The 26,988-nt window shown below is 42.7% G+C and overlaps 1 protein-coding gene across 1 annotated transcript in view; it reads left to right on the top strand.

The window, feature by feature from the left end:
- The window catches only part of DEPTOR (DEP domain containing MTOR interacting protein), a 126,588-nt gene that overhangs the window by 69,279 nt on the left and 30,321 nt on the right, over positions 1-26,988 (top strand). Inside the window, exons 5-8 of the mRNA XM_036080372.2 lie at positions 14,178-14,363; positions 16,831-16,965; positions 21,713-21,783; positions 23,795-23,899. Coding sequence (XP_035936265.2) covers positions 14,178-14,363; positions 16,831-16,965; positions 21,713-21,783; positions 23,795-23,899 — 497 coding nt within the window. The remainder of the gene's footprint in view (positions 1-14,177; positions 14,364-16,830; positions 16,966-21,712; positions 21,784-23,794; positions 23,900-26,988) is intronic.

Genomic DNA, 26,988 nt, shown 5'->3' with positions numbered 1-26,988 from the left:
GAGACATTCACTCTGACAGCCCTGGAGAGGGAACTTGGAATCTGCCGCACAGGAAGCTAGATGCCAGATCGAGACAGGAATTAACCCCATCTTTCCAGTAATTAAGATCACTGACAGGGTTCAGCCTAAGCCTGGAATAGCCTGGCCAAAGAAAGAATGAGAGAGAGAAAGAGAGAGATGGGAGGAAGGAAGAAAGGAAGAAAAACAGCCCTGATGATTGAGGCTGAAGGCAAGATCTCAACTTGCCCAAGACTGAGTGATACTGCAGAAAAGAAAGCATTCTGATAGTTGTTAAAACAGTAAAGAAGACTTGCCCTAAGACCTATTGCAGTAGGGGAGGGAGATGGGGCTCAACTCTGAATACAACAAGGACAAGTGGGGATTTGTAGCCATGGGACAGGGTGAGGGGGTCGGGGGTGGAAATGTATTAAAAGGAGGCATCAAGGGTAGGGGGATTCCTGCTAAACCAATTTAAGAGAATTCTTTTGAAAGGTAGGCCAAGGACTTATACATCAAAGATGGAGGATGAGAAACTTGTCAAATATCAAGTGTGATTGGGTATCGAGGTGGGTGGAGGTTCTTACTCAGCTGACTTAGCGGATTCTTTACAAGACTGGGCTGGCTGAGAAAGCCAAAGACAGGATGGGGGGGGAGAGGCGGGCAAAGTCAAGGCCTCATCGAAAAGAGGGTTCAGGGGAACCTGGCTATAAAGTCAGAACAAGGAGAGAGTCTTTGTCAATGGGAACCTACCCTTGCTGGCCTACCCTCCCTTCCTGTCCATCAAGACTCTCCTACTCACGTTCTCTTACTTTTTGCTTTTGGTAACTTCTTGCCTCCAACAAATGAAGATTTTTCTATTACAGATGGTACCCAGTCAGTATCTTCATCTTTCTTTACCCTTAACTAGAATGTAAATGCTGAGGGCAGAGAATTTGTTTTCTCTCTCTGTATCCCCAGTGGCTTGGCATTTGTATATTAACTATTCAGTAAAAATGTGTTCAATGAATGGATGACGGTAATGACCACCTGTTGAGGCCTTGCCATTTGCCGGGCACAGGGCAGAGTATTTATACCAGCTATAGTTCTTTGATTATAAGCAGCCCCAGTCATCATTTGCTTTCAACATATGGCAGAGCTAGCCAACAGTTAAAGGAAACATTGAAAAACCAGATGCCTGAAGAACTAGAGTAGTTCTTGGGGATCCAGGTGCCAGGAACTTGTGACTAAAGGGCCATGCCTTCCAGCCACCTACAGCCAGGGAATCTGCTCAGTCTCAACTCTAGAGAGATTGTGATTGGCTGAACCCTAGGTCACATGCCCACGTCTTGACCCAAGATGGGCAGAACCCTTTGACTGGCAGACTCACCAGGTAGGGGAGGGCCATTGTTCACAAAAAAAAAAAAAAAAAGAAAGAAAGAAAGAAAGAAAAAAAGAAAAGTTGAAAGTTCTGTTACCAAAGGGAAATGAGTGCTAAGGCAGGCAAAAGTGATAGGCTGTTCTTTACCACTGTTAGTTCATTTAATCCTTCTCCCCCAAATGAATGCACTTGGTATTGTTTTCCCTGTTCCTTTAGATGACAGTGTTGCAGCATTTGCAACTAGTATAATCATTCTTCACTCCTAAATGTCAAACTCTGAATAGGAAAAAAAAATAATGCTTGGGGAGAATATTTTCTCAATCTGCTTTCAATAGTTATTTCAAGCATAATCTTTATCAACAGCCACAATCTAATAAAATTGTTTTGCTTTCTCAATTTGGAATTTTGGGGAATTATCCCACTGCGTCTTCTGATATGTACACAGCCAGAATGTGGTTGCAGTGCAAACATAAGGGAACAAGGTTGCTTGGTGAAGTCAAGGGCTAATGCATTGGCACACATTAAAGTGTTGATTTTGGTTAAAGGAAAACAGGTGTTTAGCTACACCAAGGCTTAACTACTAGAAAGTATGAAGGTAATGAGAGATACCTTATCTCATGTAATCTTCCAAAAGAGTGCAAAGCATAAGGAACAGAGGGCTTTTGTGAACAGTGTCGTAACTGCAGATATTTCCGTCTTTAGTTGACATTAGTATAACTTGTCAGGTCCACAGACACTGATCTTGCTATACAGACAGTGTTTGGCTTTGAAGCCTGTGGTCCTACCAACTCTTGCCTCGCTCCTGCTAGCTTGTTGTCCGGTATCCCGGCCCTATGTAGTCCTCAGTTTACCCAGGTGCAGCATTTTTTAATAGCATGAGGAAGTCTTAAAGTACAACAACACAATCTCTGTGCAGTTGAAGTATATGGAAGTTATGCAGTCTTGTATTAAGTACTACTCAGCGAGGTGTTACATGGTAATTTAAGGACTTATCTGGATTTCAGTGGTCATTTTTAGTGGGACCTGTAAGCCAGGGTCTCAGGTTCATTAGAAAGACATATCAGGGTGGAATGGACAGTTCAGATTGCTGTTCATGATATGCCCCTACCCTCTCCTACTGGTCAGGAAGCACTGTGGTGTAAAGTTCTGGCTACTGATGGACATGAGCTTGACCATAGCCCTCAAGGCAGAGTGGAAGGGGTGGGACAAAAAGTTAAGAGGCTCTCCTTTAAAGAATGGAATACCTCCATTCTCTTTTCCATCGCAGACCATTTTCTAGCTCTGACTCTGTCAATCTTGAGTAAGTTCCTTGCGTCAGTCTCTTGTAGCTGGGAGACTGGGACCTTTGGGCAAGGATTCATGTCTGGGACCCAGGTTTTCCTTGGGCAGTTACAAGGATTATTCTCACAGCATTTCATCCTTGCTGCTGTCCTGCAGTCTCTCGTGGTTATTCCTCTAGTAAGTCCCCAACTAGCCACTCCTGGCTCGAGATCCTTAGCCACTCACGTTCACATTAACTCAGTTCCTCTTTGCTGACACTCCCATCTCAGACAGTATGTCTGGATTGTCTTTTTGTGTTTGGGCCTACAGCTCCTCCTCCAGCCCCCTCCTCCCCTCTTCTGCCAGGAATGGCTAAACAAGCTAAAGCATATTTGTACGAGGGAGTGATTGCTAGGTGTAAAACTGACCATATGTCAACTCTGATCGGTGTGACTATGCAACGGTATTAAGTTAAAATTTAAGAAGGAATTACACACACACACACATATATCCAGATTACAATTGAAAAAATACGTGTTTATTAATGTTCATAACCAAATTTAATCTAATTTGGAGAGTAATGTTTTTGTAAAATTATTTATGTAAATTATTTTAAAACTGACATAAAATTTAAAGGTTCTAACATTTTATCTAGCTTTTTTCTAAAAAGCTCCCTTTCACTTTCTTCTCTGTCCCAGTGATGACACTGGACCCAATGAGGAGCCCACCCCCTCCCCTCTCTCCTTCTATCCAAGAAAGGCTTGCATATTGGAGTCTGTATTCTCTCCATTTTATTGTAGCCACTCCTTTGGCTCCTGCACAGGTTGCAGTCTGATTGGAAATTACCAAAGCCACCATGCCCAGGGAGAAGGAGTAGGTGTTGGTTTTTCCCACTGGCTCACTCCTGTCTCTCTAAAGTCTTCTTTGACAGTTGCTTAGAGCATAATCTCAAGCAGGGATTCCTATCAAGTGGGAACATAACGTGCTTCCGCGTCAAAATGAAGGAAATAGGATAGGGGACATAGTGTGGGGGCGGGGGCAGGAAAAGGGACTGCAGTAACAAGAACCCTCGATCACTCAGCTGTCAGAAGCTTGGGATAAGAGTTCTCTTCTATGACAGGTAGCTCTCAAAGTGCTACACGTAAAGGCAAGAACTTGTTTGGTGGTTAGCTCGTCTGTTCCTATGGTATATGAGCCTCTACTCTAGACTGATCCCATTTCCCATGGAAACATGATGTGAGCCACAAATGCAATCCATAGATGTCCTTTTAAAATTTCTAAGAGCCACAGTAAAAACAGTAGAAGCAGGTGAAGTTAATCTCAATAATAGATTTTAACTCACCATCTCCAAAATATCATTTCAAAATATAGTCAACATGACAGATACCAATCAGCTATTTTACGTTCTTATTTTTCTTACTCAAACTTTTAAAATTCAGTGCAGGGGCGCCTGGCTGGCTCAGCCAGTTAGGCATCCGACTCTTGATCTCAGCTCGGGTCTTGATCTCAGGGTCGTGAGTTCAAGCCCCGTGTTGGGCTCCATGCCCAGCGTGGAGCCTACTTAAAAAAAGATAATAACAATAAATAAAATAAAATCCAGAGCTCATCTCAATTAGGACTCTGCCACACTTTAAGTGCTTGGCAGCCCCACGTGTCCTGTGGCTCTCATTCTGGAGAGCCTAGCTCTAGACCTTTCTGAATCCAGCACAGGGGAGGGTGGTATCCTGGTGAGTGTGTGTGTCATTTTTCAGCCCCTCATCTCAGAGGTCTTTGTCTGTGGCTAAATTCTGAACATTTCTGTTGAAGAAGCGCCTTGTTATCTCTATTTTGCAGTGCTGGTTTGGACACCCCCATAGAGCTGGTCACCAGCCACACAAGTTTCTGGAACAGTGACAATAATCCTCTCTTCCCCAGCACACTGATTTCACAATCATGTTTTCTTTCTCCTCTGTTTTTTAAATATTCCCTTTGATTTTTAAATATTTCCACAAGTCAGAAATTGTTGAATGCCATCACTTAGGCTGGTTTTGATCTTGGCAGTTACCTCTTGGCTCAGAAAGGGCTTATCCGGTATATAACTCAAAGTTCAGGAGCACCTTCTTAAGCTTCTACTCTTCATTGTGGCCTCCTTTGGATTTTTACTGGCAGCAGGACAATATTATTAATGGTGCATTGGCATTATTGTGAGCTATCTTTCAGAGATCTGTGGGTCCCCATTTGTTTATTAATTTCACTTGCGTCAGATAAAAGATGAGGTTATTGTAATTTCTTTTCCGCAGATGTAAAAATTGAGGCCCGAGGACTGCCCACAAGCAGTTCCATCCCAGGGGAATCAGAGCCGAGTGGCTGGAAGGCATTATCTTCTGCCTGCATGACTTTATGTCTAATCCCTCTTGGCTTCGAGCCAAGCAGTTTGTTGCAAGGTGTGGGCTGCAAATAAACAGAAAGCATTTGTTTTTTAAGCTTTTGATTTCATGTCTCTAGATGTGCGTTTAGAACAATATCAGGATTGTGTTTTTGGTATAAAGAACAGAAAATGTAGTACTGATGGCTGGAACAGAGAGGTCCCTCTGCCTCCAGCAGGGACCTGTTGGGGGGGGGGCAGGGGGGAATCCTGGGCTGATAAGACGTAGATAAGGCCCCATCCATTTTTGGTCGGCTATTCCTAGAGTTCGCCAGGCCTCGTGTCTGCACTGTGGGCAGGAAGAAGATGGAAAGGCAGAGAGGTGTCACCTAGCAAGACTTTGTTTTTTATTTAGGAGAGGTTGCCTCTTCCTGAGAGTTACACCTACATCACGTGGGTCAGAACTGTGTCACATGGTCACCCCTTGGTGGAAGGTGATCAGCGGATCGAATGCTTTTACCCAGGCACACTGCTGCCCTGGGCAAATAAAAAAAGAGGAAGAAAGAGAGAGTGGGTTTTGGATAAGCAGCTACTATTGTCATCCACAAGGACAAATGTCTTTATCATTAAGTAACTATGGGATCTTCTGGGCTTCCAAGGGATAGTTTCCTTTTTGTGTCCACACACGGAGTTCCTTGTAGCTCTAAGTGAGATTTGAAATAGCTGGGGATACCAGTATCAGTGTCTTAGTTTTGACCACTGCACCATGGTTATCTTTTCTTTTTTAAAGATTTATTTATTTGACAGAGACAGCAAGAGAGGGAACACAAGCAGGGGAAGGGCAAGAGGGAGAAGCAGGCTTCCCGCTGAGCAAGGAGCCCGATGCGGGGCTCGATCCCAGGACCCTGGGACCATGACCTGAGTCGAAGGCAGACACTTAATGACTGAGCCACCCAGGCTCCCCTGCATCATGGTTATCTTAACATTACGGTGTGCTGGGGTAGATAGGAACTGTCTATACTATATTTACTGCTTTTCTATAAATCTAAAATGATTTCAAAATATAAAGCTTATTTTTTAAAAAGCAGGCAAGGTTTTTCCTATATCTGTCTTCCTTTTTTTTTTTTTTGTTTTGTTTAAGAAAAGGTGAATACAGATATAAATTATATAGAAAATAGATGAAGACAATTTTTTTAAAAAAACTGCTAAATCTCACCACTGATTTCTTCTTTTTTTGAATATCCCCTTCTTCCTACTTTGAAAGTACCATACTCTTCAGTCTCATAAGGAACACTTGATAAATTACTCGACAGTAATGGACCAGCATGTTCTGTGGTAACCTTTCTGAAAAGAGTTAGAAAATGCCATCCAGGGATAAGGCTTTGGTGGGTGTTCACACCCCTGTTTCTTGGGTAAGATTTTATTCTGGTCCCTTCAGCATCCCACTGGATGCTTTTCTCTGTGTTGTTGGCCTTGCTGAATTGATCTGGGTTAGGCTGGATGCCTCCTTTTCTTCCAGTCCACCTAGAGTTGCTTCCAGATGCTTCCCCTACGTAGGCAAAGTCTGCAGAGGCTTATACCTTAGAAAGGTATCTTTTGGGCACTGATAACCTGGGCCCTCAAGGAAACCCACACATGGCCAACATTAATGGAGTGCCCCTGGCCCAGAAACTGTAACAGGCCTTTTACCTATGTCCTTCCATTATTTCTTCAACTCATTTTCCAGATGAATACAACTAGAGCTCAGGGCAGTTAAGTAACTTAGTAAAGACTGGGCATCTAGCACTGGGCAAAACATGAGTATCAAAGATGAATCATCTTTGGAGATTCTGGCAGTATTTTCTCAGGCTGAGTGTAATGGATAGTGGAAAAATTGTCTGTATTATTTAGATAAATACAATGCAGTTCATCACTTAAAAAAAAAAAAGAGTGAAGCTGGTGTTCAGCCCAGGGCCATCTGAGACCAGAACAGTGTTTTCGATGTCATCATTCTGTCCTTTTGATGAACAATTCCAAGGTAATAAACATTCTGGCCTGGTGAAGAAAGAGTTTTGTGGAAAATGTGCCCGTCCAAACTGCCTTCTGTAAACTAGAGATAGGAATAAATGAGGGATAAGTAGATTCTGATGTTTTGGTGTTTGTCAGCTCATTTACCTCCTCGTTGGCATTATTACATCTTTGGATGGGAGACAGTCTAGAGAGGAGATTAAGGAATGGGGTTCCAGAGTTAATCTGTCAGTGTTTCTGCCTTAAACCTTCCAGTTAATAACTATGGGAGTTTACTTTGGGCAAGTTTACTTTGTGTAATCCTGTTTTCTCATCTGTAAAATGGGAATAATTCTAATGGTTCTCTCATAGTGCTGCTATGAGAACTGAATGATATAATTATGCATGTGCTCAGCATAGGGCCTGCCCGGCACAGAGTATCACTCAATAAATGTTAGCTGATTGTTACTTTCATTATTGTTATCATCAACATTCTCAGCATCAAATGCCTTGGTGGAGCTCAATATAAATTTGATGACTTCACCCATGCTGGTCTTACACAGTATCTTATCCATACTCCACGCTGAATGTCTACGTGTTAAATAAATCAACACTGAGGTGCTTTAATTAGGCCTTTGGATTTATGCCAACAATTCCAAAAGATCTAGAAGAGAGTCACAATTTTTTTTTCATTGAATTTTGTATGTGAAGTATTCCATTTCCTGGACAAAATAAATTTGTGTTTAGACCCTTGCGCTTATGGTATCATTTAGTCTTTGAAAAACATACCCTTTGTTTTGAGTTTTATCGCTAACAATGAAGGTTCTAGTCTTTGGAACGCACCCAGCTATTATTTAATCATGCATAGAGAAGAAGAAAACATAATTTGACCTACTTTCTGTTTATTACCTTTACATTTCTGGCAATAAGACACAGAAGCTGCAAAAACCTACACAATCACGATGTCATGTTTTGATTTTCTTCTTTTCTGCTATCCTTACTAGAGTTACTTTCATCCTTCTTCCTCATCTCTTTCCCATCCTCTCTGCCCTTCAGTCAATTGAGTTAGTGCAATTGGGTTCTAACTTTGTGAATGTGAAGTGTTTTGTTTTAGTAATATCAATTAATAGGACTTTATACCCTAAAACCAATTTCCTGTTTTCATATCCTCTTCTTAATGTTGTCGGTGCTCAGGAAGTAATTATTTTAGTTCTCTGACTCACTGTTGTTATTGCCCTTTGAAGAGTTTTGTATCCCAAGCACCTAGCTCTGTCCTTACGTGGCACAGGCACTTAAATACAACTGCTTAATGTTCTTGAATCAAGGACTTTTGCTGCTTTAGGAAACAGGGCTCTTTCAACTTCTGCATTCCTTTAGGGTGGTTTGCGATGGGTAATTATGGCCCTAAGTATAGCTCAGATTTTAAAAAAAATTACTTTAATCTTCTATTGTAGTTAGTTCTCAATGCATGTTTTCCACCAAACATATGATTAAAAAGCATGATATGAATATTTTTTAGTCTTGACAGTTTTTTAAATCTGCAGCCTACTAAGTGACCTAAGTTGCTCAGACTCTGAAGGACGGTGAATTAGCAGGAGTAGGGAGCCCAAAGAGTGCAGAGCCTTCCCTGGACACATGAAACAATGGAAAGCTTTGGACTTGTTGGCAGAGAAGGTGCAGCATTTTCATATGCAGATTTTTTTTTTTTTAAGATTTTATTTATTTATTTGACAGAGACAGACACAGTGAGAGAGGGAACACAAGCAGGGGGAGTGGGAGAGAGAGAAGCAGGTTTCCCACTGAGCAGGGAGTCTGATGCAGGGCTCCATCCCAGGACCCTGGGATCATGACCTGAGCCGAAGGCAGACGCTTAACCGACTGAGCCACCCAGGCGCCCCTCTTATGCAGAATTTATTTGCCTTTTAGAAACCTGAAGTCTGAGGACTAGATCTGCCACCTGTTTAGCCTTGAGGTTTATCAGTACTCTTAGACAATGTCTGCAGGCTCTAAGTGGTCCTTTTATGAGGAGGTACAGGGATCCATAGGAGATGAGAAAGCGAGTGAGAGGAAATGGAGTGAGGAGTAAGATGGAGTGACAGCCTTGATGGCCCAGAATGATCCTTCACCCACCATGGTGCCCTTGGGGAAGCAGTGAGCCACATCCACCTCTGCTCTGTGGAGGACAGTGATGAGGAGGATGCTAATCATGGCAGCTAGTGAGGGTCTCCTGTCTTAAAGGTGACTGGAAGAACTTTTAGCTTTGGTACCAGTTTGCATTTATAGTATGGTACCCCCCATCTCATCCTTGATGATCGTTCTTCTTCATTGTGATAGCCATTATCCTTCCCTGCCCCCCTCTGTTTAGGCCCTCTTTCACTCTGCTAAGTTACTTATGTGATCCCAGATCCAAGACCACCCTTTAAAAAGGTTTGATGGAGGTGCCTGGGTGCCTGGGTGGCTCAGTCAGTTAAGTGGCTGGCTCTTGGTATGGGCTCAGGTCATGATCTCGGGGTCCTGGGATTGAGGACCACCCACTGTCGGGGGGCTCTGCGCTCGGCGGGGAGTCTGCTTGAGATTCTCTCTCTCCCTCGGCCTCCTCCTTCCCCCTCTACTCATACTCTCTCAAAGAGATAAATCTTTAAAAAATTAAAAAATAGGGGCGCCTGGGTGGCTCAGTCGTTAAGCGTCTGCCTTCGGCTCAGATCATGATCCCAGGGTCCTGGGATCGAGCCCCACGTCAGGCTCCCTGCTCGACAGGGAGTCTGCTTCTCCCTCTCCCACTCCCCCTGCTTGTGTTTCCTCTCTCGCTGTCTCTCTCTCTGTCAAATAAATAAATAAAATCTTTTAAAAAAATTAAAAAATAAATAAAAATTAAAAGGTTTGTTGAAATGCCATCCAGAGAGCAGTTGGTAACTGCACGTTCTCTCCCTCCACCTCCCTCCCACCCCCCTTATCACACTGCTGGATTCAGTTGGCTTATTTCATGATGCCTCTTGTGTTATGTCATTTGCCAGCAAACATTCCAAGGATGAATGAAGGTATGTGACCTTCCTTCCTCCAACTATATAAGAAGCTTAAAATGTCTTTTATATTCAGCTGAATTTGTAGATTTCAAGGTGATAGATTTTTATATTCATCTTTAGATTTTATGTGTCAGTGGAATAGAAGCCAATTTCCCCTCTTGTACATAATCACTTTTTAAGGTCTCTTTGTGTTTGCTGAAGTCATCCTAATAACTTAAAAGAGAAAAATGTAGCCACATTGTCCACAAAAAGAATATATGTATGTCACTTTATTATTTTGGTAGATTACATGACATTTCTCTCATGCTTTCTGAGAAGTAAAGGCACACAGCAAATCAGGATCTCTTTTCTTTTACCAAGTATCAACAACATTGTGAGCTTAGTGCTTCTAGAACCCCCACTTTCCTAAGCAATTAGATCGTCTTGTAGTTATATGGCTTCAGCTTTCTGGCTATGCCTGATTTTACTCTTATTTTATGTTTGATTTAATACCAAGCCAAGTCAAGCCCCTTGGGAGTGCTACCCATATGGAAGGAAAGTCTTCATAAGTCCCAGAAATTATAAATTGAATGGATAACTAATTACCACTTTCAATTACAGCTGTAATTGTAAGAGCACAACTAGAAAAACCAGATATTGAATGTCAGCTTTGAATATTCTCTCTTATTTATTCCTGGTTAGAGGTTCATATTCTCAAGGAGCAAAGAACAAAATTTGTCAAATTGTTTATGTCACAACATTTACCTTACATAAAAGTCCTGTATAGTGTTGGGATCTGAGAAGTAAAAAATTGGAACAACCTCAAGATTTAGAGCGCCAATCACCGTCCCCCAAATGATTTTTCTTTCCTTCTCTTTATTTTTTTCCCCCAGGAGTTTAGGTTATTTCTTCTGTGTTTACCAAAGAGTAAGTCGCCTATGTAGCAAATGGCTTTGTATTTAATATAGTCAATGTCATGTTAAAGTATAGGAAGAACGAACTCTTTTCTGTCTCTGGAATATAAACTATATGTCATTTAGCTGTTGTTTATTTCTTGAGAGTTTACATGTGTAATTTATGACCGAAGGCTAAAGTCAATCTTTAGGAGTCTAAGAACAAGAAGACTTAAACCACTAGATTTCAGATGACATTCTAAATCTCTCACATCCATTATCCCATTTTTCCTTCACAGCAAAGCCGTGCAAAGTTAAAAGTTTAGTAAGTTGCCTAAAGCACCCTGCTAGTCAGGTTGGCAGAACTGGGATCAAAACTGAGATCATCTAACTCTAGTACCTGCACTTTTTATTGGGTAATATTAGCTTCTAAAAGTTATTCAGCCTAAGAGAGTGTTTAATGAAGTGCCAACTTAATTGTTTTGTTCTTATCTGAATCAATGCCTCTTTTAGCAGACTTTGGTTTTGATGAGCTTGAAAGGATGAGCAGATGAGGTGTCATAGTCCACTCACGATGCTAAGATAGCTGGGGTGGTGTGCGACACTTAGTAGGTGCTCACATTGTTGGATAAATGAATGGATGCCATGTGTGACTGATTGATGCCATAATATGGTTGTCTACCTGCACTCTTGAAGCTTTTGTGACTACGATTATCTGTGTTATACCTGAGGCCATGCTCACAAACAAAGCAAATGCATGAAATTCAGTGTTCATGTCATTAAGCTTTTAATGAGAGAGAAAAAAAGAACCCTTTTAAAAGCAAAATAATTCATTGAAAACAATGCAGGTGACACATGCAATTGTCACTTTTCTATTCTGAGAGGAGAATTGGACTCCATCTGTTCCAGCCTCACAGCTGGAGGATGAACACGTGGAGACATTCGTTTTCACAGAGTGTGGCTGCTCCTCAGGTACTAAAATCCAAATAAGTCCTTGAAAATTGAAGTGGGCCATTAAATATAGTGTGTCATAAAGTTGAATTCCCACAAGCCAAATGGCGGCATCATCAGCACATGATGGTAATTGTAAAAATCACAACAGTGGTTGTAAAATAATAAAGGTATAATTTTTTGAGTTCTTACAATCCACTTGGCATTATGCTTATCAGGTGTGGTCTGTTGTCTCATCCAGTTTTTGTTTTCCATGATTCGGTCACGTTTAAGGTCATTTGCACCATTGGAGAGGGAATAGGATGAATAAGGACTATTTGAATTTAACCCCTTCATCTCAGATGCCAAATTTATCTTTTGAGCTGTACGTGGTCGAGAGCTGGGGAGGTGGAGAATGGAGCATGGCTATGACTTCAACTCTAGGTCATTTGGTATTTAAAGCCTGGGGAGATTAAATTGGTAGTCAAATTTCCATTTCAATTAAAACTATTTTTTAAATTACTTTTAGCAATTCTGGAATTTTTTTGGATTTAGAGTGTTTTTCTGGATTTATTTATACCAGAGCCAATGTTTTGTATAATTCACAGTCCAAAGAGAAAGCAGTAGGTATTAATAAATGTATACAGAACTGTGTATTTTCAGGTTGTAATTTAAGATACTCTTGCCAAAGTCAACTTGAGGATTTAAAAAAATCTCAGTAAACTCAGAAAAGTTTGCCAGAAATAAATAACTTCTCTACAAAATTTTATTATAGCATTATTGAATGTAGTGATACAGTAAATTTATATTAAAATTTGACTATCCGCAATAGAACCACTATTTGTAGATATCGTATCAAAGTGTAATTGGCTTATCTCTTGGTCCAGGATGCATTCAGCATCTCCTGAACCCAAGAGTGCATTATTTATGAAGAACATTGCAGAACTACCACTGAATTAAGTGTATTTGTCTTTGTGGCCAACATAATTCATTTAGCCAAAGTGACTAGTTTATCACCATTTAAAGACAGTGAAACACCCATATGAATCATAAAGTTAAAAGTTGGCAGGGGGACTCTCTTGATAGGGACCCACCTTTCTAAGACTTGGATATTCATGTAACCAGAATTACTCATAGCAAATGTGCATGATAAATACAACTGTAACCCTAGATTGCATTTGTAGGTGTTGAGCCAGCAGGCATATGATGCTATTTGTGAAAAACCTAGAGAGGCTGCTGTCCTAGTTACCACTATTGATAAATGAGTTAATGTGATTCTCATCGGGTTGTGTTAGATTATTTTCCTAGTGATTTACAGAATTTCAAATTTCACATTTCAAAAAAAATTGCCAAGAATGATACTTAAAAAAAAGCAACCTTTTATCTCTTTTTACCATCATTTCATAAATTGCAGGACAAAAAAATGTACACAGCATGTAGTCAACCTAACTCAACAGATTTGAATTCAAGAAATGGATGGATGAATGGACAACAAAAAAGTTGTGATGATATCATTTCAGAGTAAAGGAAAGGCTTTCAATGGAATATACTTAGTTTTAGGAAAGACTAGCTGCACTGTCCTTCGTGTTCCAACTTCCCATGCCCCAGTAACCTCTTCATGACATACCACAAACCCACATCTTGGTTTAGGAAGAACTGTTGTATAGCCACTAAATAGTTTAAAGTTAGCTGTGTTCTGGACATACTGCTTATCTGACTACCCATCACAGACTATTCACTGCCAGTCTTTTACTGAGCACCTACTCTGGGCCAAACACGGTCATCTAGGATTTCAGGATGCCAGAATGATTAAGACACAGTCTGGGCCCTCAAGCAGAGTGACTTAGGTGGAAGAAAGAGATGGGCTCCCCCCACCACCAAAACAAACAAACAAATGATATGTGGTCTCTGTATTATTTTTGCAACTCTCTGTGAGTCTATAATTATTTCAAAATCAAAGGTTTAAAAACGAATGGACGTATGGCTATGGGACTAGCACTTTGCTGGGCACTGGGACACATGACTACATGAAACCATGATCCCTGCCCCAGAGAGCCTAGAGTTGAGTGGACAAGGCAGAGAAGTGAACGGACAATGCGGGCACAGTGTGGTAAGTGCTCAGCGGGAGGTTATATAGTGGCTCGGACAATACCTGGAAGAGTATGACTTTAGATAGGGGAGGGGGGCTGAGGTCAGGCAAAGCACCTCCTGAGGAATTGGTTAGCAGATTTGTAAAGTGCATGGCATGTGGAAAGACTTTGGGATGGTGTGTGGACTAGCCATGTGGCATCTGGAGAATTATACTCTTTCCGAAGACGTTTGCCCCTGTTGGATGGAGTCTTCAGGCTGTGGTGCTCCATGACCAGGACACCAGGCATGCTTATCTTGTTGTTTCTCCTTCACAGTGTCCAACAAGCACCCGTTCGTGGACAGCAACCTTCTCTACCAGTTCAGAATGAACTTCCGGCGGAGACGCAGACTGATGGAGCTGCTCAATGAAAAATCACCCTCCTCTCAGGAAACTCACGACAGTCCCTTCTGCCTGAGGAAGCAGAGCCATGACAATCGGAAATCTACCAGTTTTATGTCTGGTATGTCAGTTTCGTTGTGTATGTGATCATGTGCATTTGCCTTTTGAGAACTAGTAGAGTAATACCTCACCTTTGTGAAATGCTGTTCTCTGGCACCTTTTTATTTATTCATAACAAGAAGTATGAAAAAAAAAAAAATCTAGCATGACCAAATTGTTCCTGGGCAGTCCATTTAGATGTTTTGAAGACCATTTTATCAAATTATGTTTTTTTGTGATAGAAGCCTTCTTAAGCTCTCATTCTACCTGATTTGCTTTTCATTTATAAACAATTCTTATATATCATTAATGATCCAGTGTTCTAAATCACAGCACTGAAAAGCTATATATTTTAATGGTGAATAAAGACTTAGGAGGGCATATTCAAGTAAAAGGCAACTGATTGTCAACCCGTCACGAAGCGGTGAGCCAGAACAAAGAAAAATTGTGAAAAGCAAGCAGAGGAGCTCATAAAGCCCAGGATGTCACATGGAAAGTCAAACAGTCCCATATTTACAGTGACCCCTACCAGAAATGGTGCTGACAGGTGTTCGCAAAGATAACCCCGCTCAGCTGGAAAAGGTTAACTTGAGGTGCCTTCTGCGGAGGAAGCAGAGGTGCTTAAAGGGGTATCTTCAACTCTTCTGAAAACTTGGCATGGATTGACCTGAGAAACTGGTTGGCCTAAGGTTTGGACATTCTGGGCTTCAACCTGAAACTCAAGGCACAGTGAAATGTGTGTCTTGGTTATTTATGGCAGGTGGCGGTGAGAACACTTGCAGTTATATTGAGACCTTTCTGTGCCCCCTGGCACTGAGCTAAGCTTGGTTGCATGAGTTTTCCTCTTTAATTCTCACTATATCCTAAGAGGAAGGACTTTTCTTATTCCCTTTTATGGGTGGAGAAACTGAGGCATGAAGCACTGGAGGGCCTTACCCAAGGTTACAAAGCTAGAAAGGGGTGGACGGAGCTGGATCTCGCACCAGTTCTGTCTTAACTCTAGTGCTTCTGTTATACTGTGTCCGCACCCATCCCCCTCTCCCAGGCTCTGCAGACGCAGCTAGGGGGGAAGAAAGAATGAAGCAAGCAAGAGCCCCTCAGGGAAGGTGAGCATTAGCAGCCAGTCAGGAACCCAGTCTGTGCTCAGACACACCCCAGTCATGTGTCGCCTTCAGGCTGCAGACTTCTGCAAACGCAGAGTAACTGTTCCTGTTCTTTCTAGCACTAACATTTGCCTGTTTCTGGTGGGCCCGATAGACCAGAAAGTGACCATGATGAGAAGGAGGACAGAGGGGACGTGGTCACCATAAAAGCCAGCATTTACTTTGTGCTTCCTGTGTCCCAGGCACTAAGCGGGGACTCTCCACAGCTTCTGTCATTTGACCGTACACCTTCCTCTCTCCTCTCCCTTGTTGAGAGCCAGCCCCTCTGTGGCAAAGAGAACCAGATCAGAGCCCTGAACTGCTGCCTCACATACACTTCCAGAGCTAAACCTGTGGTATTATGTTTTAATCTCCCTCTTCAATGGCTCTGGGTGATTAGTGACTTCATATTAAATCAGGAGGCGTGGGGCGCCTGGGTGGCTCAGTCGTTAAGCATCTGCCTTTGGCTGTGGTCCTGATCCCGGGGTCCTGGGATTGAGCCCCACACTTCGTGGGAAGCCTGCTTCTCCCTAGGAAGCCTGCTTCTCCCTCTCCCACTCCCCCTGCTTGTGTTCCCTCTCTTGCTGAGACTGTCAAATAAGTAAATAAAATCTTTAAAAAATATATTTTAAATCAGGAGGCATTCATTACTGTCAATCCATTAAGCATCTAGCCAGCAGTTAATTTACATCCTTCTGGGGACTGCTCCTCCGCAGGTGCTCAGTCATTCTTGAAATAACATTTTATGTGCCTGAATACGTTCCCATACATCATATAATCCACTCCTTGTACCAGTCCTGTGGGATTGCATTATTCCCACTTCACAGCTGGGGAAGTTGAGGCTCTGAGAACCGAAGCAAAGGGCCCCAGGTTATGCTACCAGTGAGTGGCAGGCTGCAATTCAAATTGCTTTTTTCTTTCTCTTTCTTTCTTTCTTTCTTTCTTTCTTTCTTTTTTCTTTCTTTCTTTCTTTCTCTCTCTCTCTCTCTTTCTTTCTTTCTCTCTCGCTCTCTCTCCTCCTCCCTCCCTCCCTTCCTTTAGATTTTTTAATTTATTCATCCGAGAGAGAGAGAGAAAGAGAGAGAGAGCTCGCGAGCAGGGGGGGGTAGAGGGAGAAGCAGACTCCCTGCTGAGCAGGGAGCCCCATGCAGGACTTGATCCCAGGACCCTGGGATCACGACCCAAGCGGAAGGCAGACGCTTAACCGACTGAGCCCCCCAGGCGCCCCAAATCCTTGCTTTTCTGAGTCCGAGGACCCGCCTGGCCGCATGCGGCGGCTGAAAGCCCGCGGCTCTAGGGCACCGAGGCCAGCGCCCTCACAGCTGCGTGTGTTTGCCGCCCGCGCAGTCAGCCCCAGCAAGGAGATCAAGATCGTGTCCGCCGTGCGGAGGAGCAGCATGAGCAGCTGTGGCAGCAGTGGCTACTTCAGCAGCAGCCCCACCCTCAGCAGCAGCCCCCCGGTGCTCTGCAACCCCAAGTCCGGTGAGTGAGCCCCGCTTCCGGCGGTGACTGTGGGGGGCGGGGCGGGTGTGCGGGCCGGGTCCCCCGGCGGCCGATTCTCACAAGGGGGAGGCTCGTGTGTGGGAATCTTGGGGCCAACGCCTGTCCAACGGAAGGGAAGCATGTAGGTTTGGGCAGAGGGAGAATCAGGCTGCCCCACGGACCCCAAGGGGAGCTCTGGGGTTGGGACGGCCCTCCAGAGTTGTCCCAGCTTGGGGTGAGGTGGCGAGGCCTTTCAGCCCTCGGGTTGACCAGTCATTAGATGTTGGCTGCCCCTGGGAGGAGGGCATGACCTTGGGCAAGGCAGCTCTCTTCAGAGCTGGTTCCAAAGACAGTTGAAGATATCAGCAGTCCCGGCAGCTGGGAGAAGCCCCTCAATCCTGAAGAGGGTTTCAGCAGATGCAAAGATCTTCTGGGTCCCAGCACCGCCCCCCTGCAAAGAAGAGGCACGGATCTGTGCAAACCCAACTCTCTCTGAAAATGACTCTTGGTGCCTTGCAGTTTCAAATCCTAGTCATCGACCTCCATGGCCTTTACCTTCCAGAAAAAAAAGTCTAGGCACAAAGGTGGTTGATGAGCTTGTGCTTAGAATCAGTTCTTCAGCCCACAGGTACCTGTAACTCACGCAATACTACTAGCTTCTCATTGCCCCTTACCCACCTCTCTCCCAGGATTACATCACGTGGTCCATATTGCTAATAATCACTGCCTTGAAAACACCCTCAACTCCCTTTGTTTCGTGCCCTGTCCACCCTTAGTCCAGTATATCACTTTCAGGGAAGGGGCTTTGTTCCTTTGGCTTATGTTGTTCCCTCATCACCACATTTGGGGATATAAAGATGAAAGGTCATGACCCCTTCCCTCAGTGAACATATCATCTCTCTGCACATGTTAGCGAGAATAAGGACAAATAAGATGATCAAAGAGCTTTAAGAGAAAACTGTTATCTAAGGCTGTTGTCTAGGCAAGTGGGTATTTTACTTAATCTAACATTTTTTTGCTACCTTCTGGAGGGTTAGCTGGAAGGATAAGATCATAACCTGCAGCACATGAATGAAGAAACTGGCTTCCACACGGACTCTGGCTGGAAAATCATTGAGCCCCCATATGCAACCAGCTTTTTCAATTAAAAAACACTGCCGATAAGGTACAATGAGAAAGGAGAACTGTATTCTTAGAAACAGGTTTTTTGAAGCCCCTGATCGAAATCTGGCAGGTGTAACCTGAAGTTAGAAGCAGAAAGAGTTCAGTTTCAGCAAAGGGTCAGCAAGGCTAAAGCCATTTTGCTTGCTTTCGATTGCATACAATGGTGGAGTAAGAACAAAGTGTTAATTACTTAAATGAACTACATTTGCATTGTTTCCTCTTTCTCCTTGCCCCTTGGCTCAAAGGGAAAAGTTTGCTGATAAGCAGGCAGCAAAGAAAGGTCAGGTTGCCTTATTTGGGTCTCAATTGTGGTCGTCTCAATTGTCTTAATCGTGGTTCATAAATCCTACGTCTTACCCATACTCTGACAAGCTTCTCCCTCACTCTTGGGAGGGTTCCCAGGGTGCAGTGAGCTCATGTGTGATTTTTTTTTCCTCAAGCAGATAAGCAGGCCTTCAAAGTAAGGCATTTAAAATTAATCATTATATTTACATCTGGATATAATGCCCTAAGCCAGCCAAAAAAAAAAAAAAAAAGAGCTACCAGATATTACCATGATTGGTGTCCTTGTGATAAGTAAATAACTTTCGAAGGACACAAAAAGAGAAAGCTAAAGGAAAATTCCATGGGCTTCAAGATTTCTATATTTTTCAACAGAAGAAAGAAATGGCATTATAATAAATATTTTAATTTATAATTCATTTTATTTTATTAGTATGGTGGTCAAATATTATAGTACAGTGTGATTCAAAACCATGATGAGCTATCATCTCTCACCTGTTTAGAATGGCTATTGTCAAAAAGACCAAAAATAACAAGTGTTGGCGAGGTTGTGGAGAAAAGGAAACCCTTGTGCACTTGTTGGTGGGAATGTAAATTGGTGCAGCCACTGTGGAAAACAGTATGGGGGGGTCCTCAAAAAACTAAAACTAGAAGTATCATATGATCCAGCAATTCCACTTCTGGGTATTTATTCAACGGTAGGAAAATGCGAGCTTGAAATGTTATCCACACCCTCATGTTCGTCACAGCATTATTTACAATGGCCGAGACATGGAAACAGCCTAAGGGTCCAGGGATGGATGAATGGATAAAGAAGATGAGGGATATATATACACAATGGAATATCATTCAGCCATAAAAAAAGAAGGAAATCCTTCCATTTGCAACAACGTGGATGGATTTTTGAGGGCATTATGCTATGTGGAGTAAGTCAAACAGAAAGACAAATATGTGGTCTCACTTATATGTGGAATGAAAAGGGAAAAAAAAACAAACGCACATATACGGGGAACAGATTGGTTGTTGCCAGAGGAACGGGTGAAAATGGTCAAACAGTACAAATTTCCCGTTATAAAATAAATAAGTCCCGGGGGTGTAATATATAGCATGGTCACCATAGTTAATAATACTGTATTGTATATTTAAGAGTTGCTAAGAAAATAAATCTTAAAAGTTTTCATCACAAGAAAAAAAGTTGTAACTGTGAGTTAATAGGGTGTTAACTGGACTTACTGTGGTGATCATTTCACAAAAATATACATATATTGAATCATTGTGCTGTAATCTGACACTAATATAATTTTATATGTCAATTATACCTCAGTAAAAAGAAAGAGAATGTGTATTAAAAGAAGTGGTCAGTATTGTTGTCAAATATTACAGTACAATGTGCTTTCTATATCCAAATTCATACACCCAGAAGTGGTTATGGGGGAGGGGGGAATTGTCTGATAGGGAATTAAAAGGGCTCAGTCCTCAACCATGGACTTCTTCTCTTACCTCCTGTTCATCTGAGAGGTTCTTTTCTTGATATTCGATCTACTCCCTCTTTTGGGGGGGGACATAAATTCATGTTCTCTTTTGTGAGCTTTCCGAAAGCAAAAGTCATCATCCCAGCCGCCTGTCATCTCAAGGAGAAACACTTCATTGCCTTTAACGGAGAGGGGGTCTGTTAGGGCCAAGTTTCCTGGTGGACCACTTTTTCTTTTTCTGTTGCACCCTTGTTCCAGGACTGGCCCCTGACCTCTGAATGCTGTCAGCCAAGGGAATTGAAGCCTGGCACTTTGCCAGGTTAGGGGCTTGGCCTTGGCCCCTTACGTTTCTTTGTGATACCCAAGTTCATGATCTCTGTCTAACTGGGTTAGGAGGCTCCCTGGCTCCCCATCTGCTGGCTCCTCTGGGTGGCTGTAGCAGTCCCCTCTCTAGTTCTTAGTGAGCACAGGATGAATGGAGAAGGTCCTTACAGTGGTCTCCCTCTCCCCTTTCTGTGGTGTCAGTTACCCAGGTCAACCACAACCAGATAGCAGATAATCCTCCTTCCCACATAGCGCCAGGAGGTCAGCGTAGCCTAAGGCTCTGTCATAGGGCCTGTGTGATTCACCTCAACCTTGTCTCATCGTGGAGGCATTTTATCATTTCATATCATCACAGGAAGGGTGAGTCCAGGACAATAAGATATTTTGAGAGAGAGAGAGAGAGAGACCACTTCATATAACTTTTATTACAGTGTATTGTTATAATTGTTCTATTATTAGTGATTGGTGTTAATCTCTTACTGTGACTCATTTCTACATTAAACGTGATCCTAGATATGTACACCGAGGAAAAAACATAGTATCTCTAGGGCTCAGTACAATCTGTGGCTTCAGGCATCCACCGGGGGTCTTGGAATGTATCCCCTACAGATAAGGAGGGACGACAGTACTGGCAGGTTTTTAGGCAGCCAGCAAGTCAGGAATTGGCTGCTGGCTTCGCCATCTTGGTGGGCCACAGCAGTGAGCTGATAAGAACCGATGTCTTAGGACAACTCACCACTGCCTTCTGGAGATTTTGAGCCCATTCTTCTGCTCACAGAGAGGGCAGAGCATGGGACGAGCCATGTCGCAGTGGCTGATGGGCACGGGCATCCAATGGCTGAGTTTGAATCCCAATTCTGCTACCCATGAGGGCTGAGACCTTGGACAAAGCTATTTAACTTTCTAAACCTCTGGTTTCTCACTAATAAAATAGGAACCATGAGGAACCTAGCTAAATAGCTTTTGTGATGACTAAATGAGATAATGTATTTGGAGGACCTAGCACAGCACCTAGCACACGCTAAGTATGCATAACATTTCTCTAGCATCATTCCTCGGGGCAAAAGGCAGTGAGTGTGTCCATGCAGTCTGGGGTATTGATCAGGAAATAAGTAAAGCTTCTGTGAGTGGGATGTGTGTGGTATGTTGTGAGGGGTTAGCTCTCGAAACATGGCTATCGGACCTCTAGCGTCAAGTCTCTCTCTTAACCTTGTCCTGTTGAATACGTATCAGGATTCAAAAGAAAGAAGTGTGAGCACTAGAAACCTTTTTCTTAATAGAAAAATGTCACCCCACTCCTGTGCCACTTCTTCTTTCCATAGCTCTGTAAGTTGGCTTAGGGTTGTTCATGGCTACTCATGTTTTCCGTCTCTGTTCGGCTAGACTATACACCGTGAGGCAGGGATCTTCACCATGCTTGTTTGCAGACAGTCATATATGAGTCATTCAGTATATATCCACTACATGAGAAGGGTTTGCACCTTGACCTCGTGTCTGTCTTACAGTGTTGAAGAGACCCATAACTTCTGAGGAACTCCTGACTCCCGGGGCTCCGTATGCAAGGAAGACATTCACGGTAGGCTCCTCATTTGGGTTTTTTCGGGCTCGTTTTCTGTGCCGTGTCAACATGTCAGTGTACCCGTGTGTAGCTTAGGGATAGAATTGAAAAACCTGCTAATTTTCCTTTTGTCTTTGGCATTATTCTAATAGTAGATTTTCTTGACCCTTGGACACTAAAATGCATTAGGACTTGACATGATTTATGATGAATACAGCATTTTAAACTCCTTTTGATGTGCCCTTAAGAAAAGATTTCCACTATATACTTAGTCTGATATAATTACAGACTTTAAGGCAAATGGCAGGGCAAATAATGCCAATAATTCTTTCTGTGTTACAGTTAATCCCCAAAATCATTTAAGACATTAGTGGAGTCTTTAGGGGAAAAAAGAAAACTATGGGATAATCTGTTCTACCATGAGGAATGGTGCTTTTGACAATGCTGAGCATGTCTTGAGTTATACAAGCACTGGATTTTGGAGCACTGCATACCTATGAGCACCTCCTAGCCACCTGCCCCTTCTTGGAGGTCCTCCAGCCTCCCTTCTAGAACTACCAGCCCCGCAGGCTTTCTTCAAACAGAATCCAAGTGCTCTGATTGACAGCACCTCACCCACTCTCCATCCCCCACCTCTTTCTCTCTGTCTCTGCACAAAACCACATCAGTGTGCTCTTGAAAGCACTTCTCCTCTTCCTTCAGTCTTCTAACTTTTGGGGGCTCCTAGGTGGCTCAGTTGGTTAAGAGTCAGTCTGCCTTCCACCCAGCTCATGATCCCAGGGGCCTGGAATCCCACATCGGGCTCCCTGCTCAGCAGAGAGTCTGCTTCTCCCTTTCTCCGTCTACCTCTCCCCCTGCTCATGCTCGTGCTTGCGCTCTGTCTCAAATAAATAAATAAAATCCTTAAAAAAATCTTCTAACTTTTGTTTTATTACCTCAGGGACAAAAAAAGAAAAATCTTTCCACACCCATTCAGGCTGCAAATATTTGTCAAGGACCGCTTCACATTCTGGGCACTGAGGAGTTAAAATAAAGATGGGCCCAGTCATAGCCAGTCAATATGAAAAAAGCCCTGGAAATATGTCTGTATCCAGGGAAAAGGTAAACTATACTTTTGGAAGTGAAATTAGGTATAAGAAACTAGTAATACTAGCAAAGCCTAAAGCCAATGAAGGGCCTAAACATCTGTTTGAGAATGTTCACAAAAATTGCATTTTCTTTCCTGCCTTGCCTCAGTCTCAAGCATTCGAGAAACAGTTGATTATGTTTGTAAGTTTTTTGGTTTCTTTTTGGTTTTAAATGTAAATGCCAGCATTGCTAATAATTGTGAGTGTGTGTCTTCTGCATTTCAGTTAGGGTATGTATTAAAGACGTGTCTGGGAGCTGCCCAGGGAACATAACTGCCCATTCTAATGATTCTATAGGAAAAGGCACCCTCCGGTTTCAAACCACTTTTGGAACAGCACCTACTTGTAAATTGTGAACTTTATGTACTTATTCACTTACTTTTCTTGGTAGAGAAAATTGTGTTTCAAGAAAGCCAAAACTCTCATAAATTTCCCACTGTTAGTAATTTAAATTGTTCCTTTGGACTTCAAGGATGTAGCAAGGTCACCAAGAAAGTATCATTTGGATCCAGGGGAAAAAGAATAAACTTGGAACAGAAATTGGGTCTGGAGAGAAATTTCAACCATGTTTTCACAATCTTCTAAATTTTCCATTGGAGTCTGATATTACATTGCATAGCAGCCTAAGAAAGAGGCAATCTGCCAGTTACGTATTGAGTATGCCCTCACAGAACAAGCTTATTTCTGCCAAACAGGTATTGCTTGACCCCCTTTTCTGCATCGATATGCCTGTGTTTGTGATAGAAGCAAAGTGTTCTGTTCTCCCAACAAGGTTCAGATGGAGCAGAGAAGAGATATGTCAGGGCACACACTTAATCCGGGGCTGGTTTTCTTTCTCTTGGAAGGACAGGCAAATTGCCAGAGACCGTCTGCTGATTGCTAATTGTGCTTTTCCTCTCCAGATCGTCGGTGATGCTGTTGGTTGGGGCTTTGTGGTACGGGGAAGCAAGCCGTGCCACATCCAGGCCGTGGACCCCAGCGGCCCGGCTGCGGCGGCGGGAATGAAGGTACCTCCAACTGGGCAATGTCTGAATACCTCTAGCCTCTTTTCATTGTTTGTGCCATCTGTACTTTCTCCCCCTGAGTGGTTTGGTCTCATTTTGGTCAAGTTTCCTTTCCCCTTTCTGAAGAGGGTTGAAGTGAAGCCAAGAGTGTGTGATGCGGCGAACAGGGAGAAAAAGGTTTCCTGTCACTCTGACAGGGCCTCATTGGTCTCCAGCCCTCCCTTGAGTTTTTCTCATCTCTCCCCTTTAACCGATACTGAGTTTGAACATAAAATAGTTGCTTTTTTGCTCAAGTCTTAGATAACTCTACAGCTTCGGTTCTATACAAAGTGTATTCCGGGGGGATTTATGCAGCCAGGGAGCATGCTTAGACCATGTAAGGCAGCAGTGAGCTAAAGAAAACAGAAGTCATGGGATTTGGAAGAGGAGATCTGGATTCCCATTTTGGTTCTGCTAATTTCTAGCTCTTTGACTTTGAACGAGTCCTGTAACTATCTCAGAGGCTGTTTCGTCCTCTGTCAAATAATAATCATATTTCCTTCTGTTGTTTTATGGATTAAGTATGTAGAAACATTTTATATAATGTGCAAAGAATGACACAAACATCAAACAAGTTGAATGAATCATGGAATATTTTTGAAAATAACTTTTAGATATTTTTTGGTACTAAAGTAATGCATATAGAGTCAAGAAAATGTAGAAAATACAGACCAGCAGGAAAAATAATGATAATTGCCTGTAATATTTTGTAACTCAGAGATAACCACTATTAACATTAACTTTAAGCAGCTTTATTGGGCTATGATTGACATACAATAAAGCGTAGTCCTGTTCACGTTTTGATTTATATTCTTCCAGACTCCTTATATTATGTATACACATATACACACATACATATGTATATATGTATATATATCTATACATTGGTTTCTTTAAGCTTTTTAAATTGAAGTATAATTAACATACAATGTTATATTAGTTCCAGGTGTATAGCATATTGATTTGACAATTCTATAGATTACTCAGTGCTCACCAGGGTAAGGGTAGTCGCCATCTGTCACATTGTTTTTATTTATACAGAAATATCATGTAAGAGGATGTGAGAGCATGGTTTTCTGCTTCAAAACACCTTTACCTGGGGTGTCTGGGTGGCTCAGCCAGTTGAGCGTCCAGCTCTTGGTTTTGGCTCAGGTCATGATCTCATGGTTGTGGGATCGAGCCCCATGTCAGGCTCTGTGCTCAGTGCAGAGTCTGCTTCAGATTCTCTCTCCCTCGCCCTCACCCTCGCCCTCACTCTCTCTCTCTCAAATAAATAAAATCTTAAAAAAACAAAACAAAAACACCTTTACCTAGCCCAGTTTTCTTCTGTCATCTGTAAAACATTCCACAAAGGACGCTTAGGTCTTGATTATCTGGGCCCATGGAAGGATGCAGAAGGCTTGAAAGCCACAGATCATTCCTCTGCTTATTTCTTCGATACTCTCATCCTCCCCCATCATCAGTCCTTTTCCTGGACCAGTAAACCAGGAAAGCAATAGGCATGACTTGGATGTTCACAGCTCTGCTGTCCAGCACTTACCCTCTGGCGCTGATGTTCCCACTGGAAAAGAAAGCTGGGCAGCAGAGACCAGCTCCAGGGTGCACAGAGCACAGATTACAGGCAGCCTGAGTGATTGGTGCTGCAGGATTAGGGGTTGACTCTGCGCCCTGATTTGAACACCTCCTTCAGGGGCTCACCAGGTCCTGTGCTCTGGGCAAGTTGCAGAAGCCTTGTTGGCCAGGGCCGTCTGGGTGATGGGCCCTTCCTCCCTCCTCGTTGTGCAGCGGGCACAGCACCAAAGGACCTCGGAGCAGGGAAGTTGGCGAGGAGCATGAAGGGCGAGCATTTGTATCTGGGCCAAGGCTGAATTTGTCATTTTCTAATGGAACTCTTGGCTGGGGGAAGAGTTTTATATTTTATTTCCACAGCAAAGCACCTAGTATAAATTATTTTTGGCAGAGCATGCACTCACTCACATGGGGCTTTGACTTAAAGCATGTTTGCTTTGGGGAAAGCAATGGATTTGCACTGCAGCTAAAGGCCTTGTTGTGCTTGGCCACGTAATTGATTTTAGTCTATCTTTATCGATTAACATGAATAACTGTTCTAGGCATTGTCAATCGATCAGTTAATTAACTCCTTAATGTAGATACCCTGATAGGTGGGTAACCTGATATATTTTTTCAATTTCATAAGCTACTATTTCATATGGTTTATATTCTCAGTTTCTCAAGGGGTGTGCAATGGTTTTCATATGTTTTAGAAAGGTACAGAATTTATTAGCGTAGCATTTCCAAAGTTGTATTATACAGCTCTCTGGTCCAGCAAAATATCCTGACCTGAGGTTCTGTGATCAAAACTTTGATTGATTGATTGATTTAAAGAGAAAGATTGTGTACGTGTGTGCCCACGAGCTGTGGGAAGCAGGGGCAGAGGGAGAGAGAGAGAATCTTAAGCAGGCTCCACCCCCAGCACGGAGGCTCCATCTCACAACCCTGAAATCATGACCTGAGCTAAAATCAAGAGTTGGACACTTAACTGACTGAGCCCCCCCACCAGGTGCCCCTGTAATCAGAACTATTTCAAACTACTGTGCACTTTAGCACCCTGTCAGAAATTCACAAAGCGCATTAGCATATTAAAAATTCTGTCAAGTCCAGCAGGCAAAAAACTTGTTTAAATTGTCTAATACAGCTTTTTATCATTTAATAGAAACACTCAAATGAAATCTTATGATTGTTAAGATATAGCATTAAAACTGTTCAAAGAGGGGCACCTGGGTGGCTCAATCAGTTAAACGTCCGACTCTTGATTTCGGCTCAGGTCCTGAGATCAAGCCCCACATCGAGCTCTGCGCTGAGCACAGAGCTTGCTTAAGATTCTTTCTCTCATTTTCCCTCTGCCCCTCGCCCCTGGCTCTCTCTCTCTTAAAAAAAAAACAAAAAAACAAAAAAACAAAAAAAAGCAAAACAAAAAACTGTTCAAAGAAGCTGCTTTTGGTCAAAGTCTGTATTGGGATGAATATATAGAGATATATTTTTGAGTTGTATTG

The sequence above is a fragment of the Halichoerus grypus genome, chromosome 5 (assembly GCF_964656455.1).
Source record: "Halichoerus grypus chromosome 5, mHalGry1.hap1.1, whole genome shotgun sequence".
In the NCBI taxonomy this organism is placed as follows: Eukaryota; Metazoa; Chordata; class Mammalia; order Carnivora; family Phocidae; genus Halichoerus; species Halichoerus grypus.
This window is presented reverse-complemented; position numbering and strand designations above follow the sequence as displayed.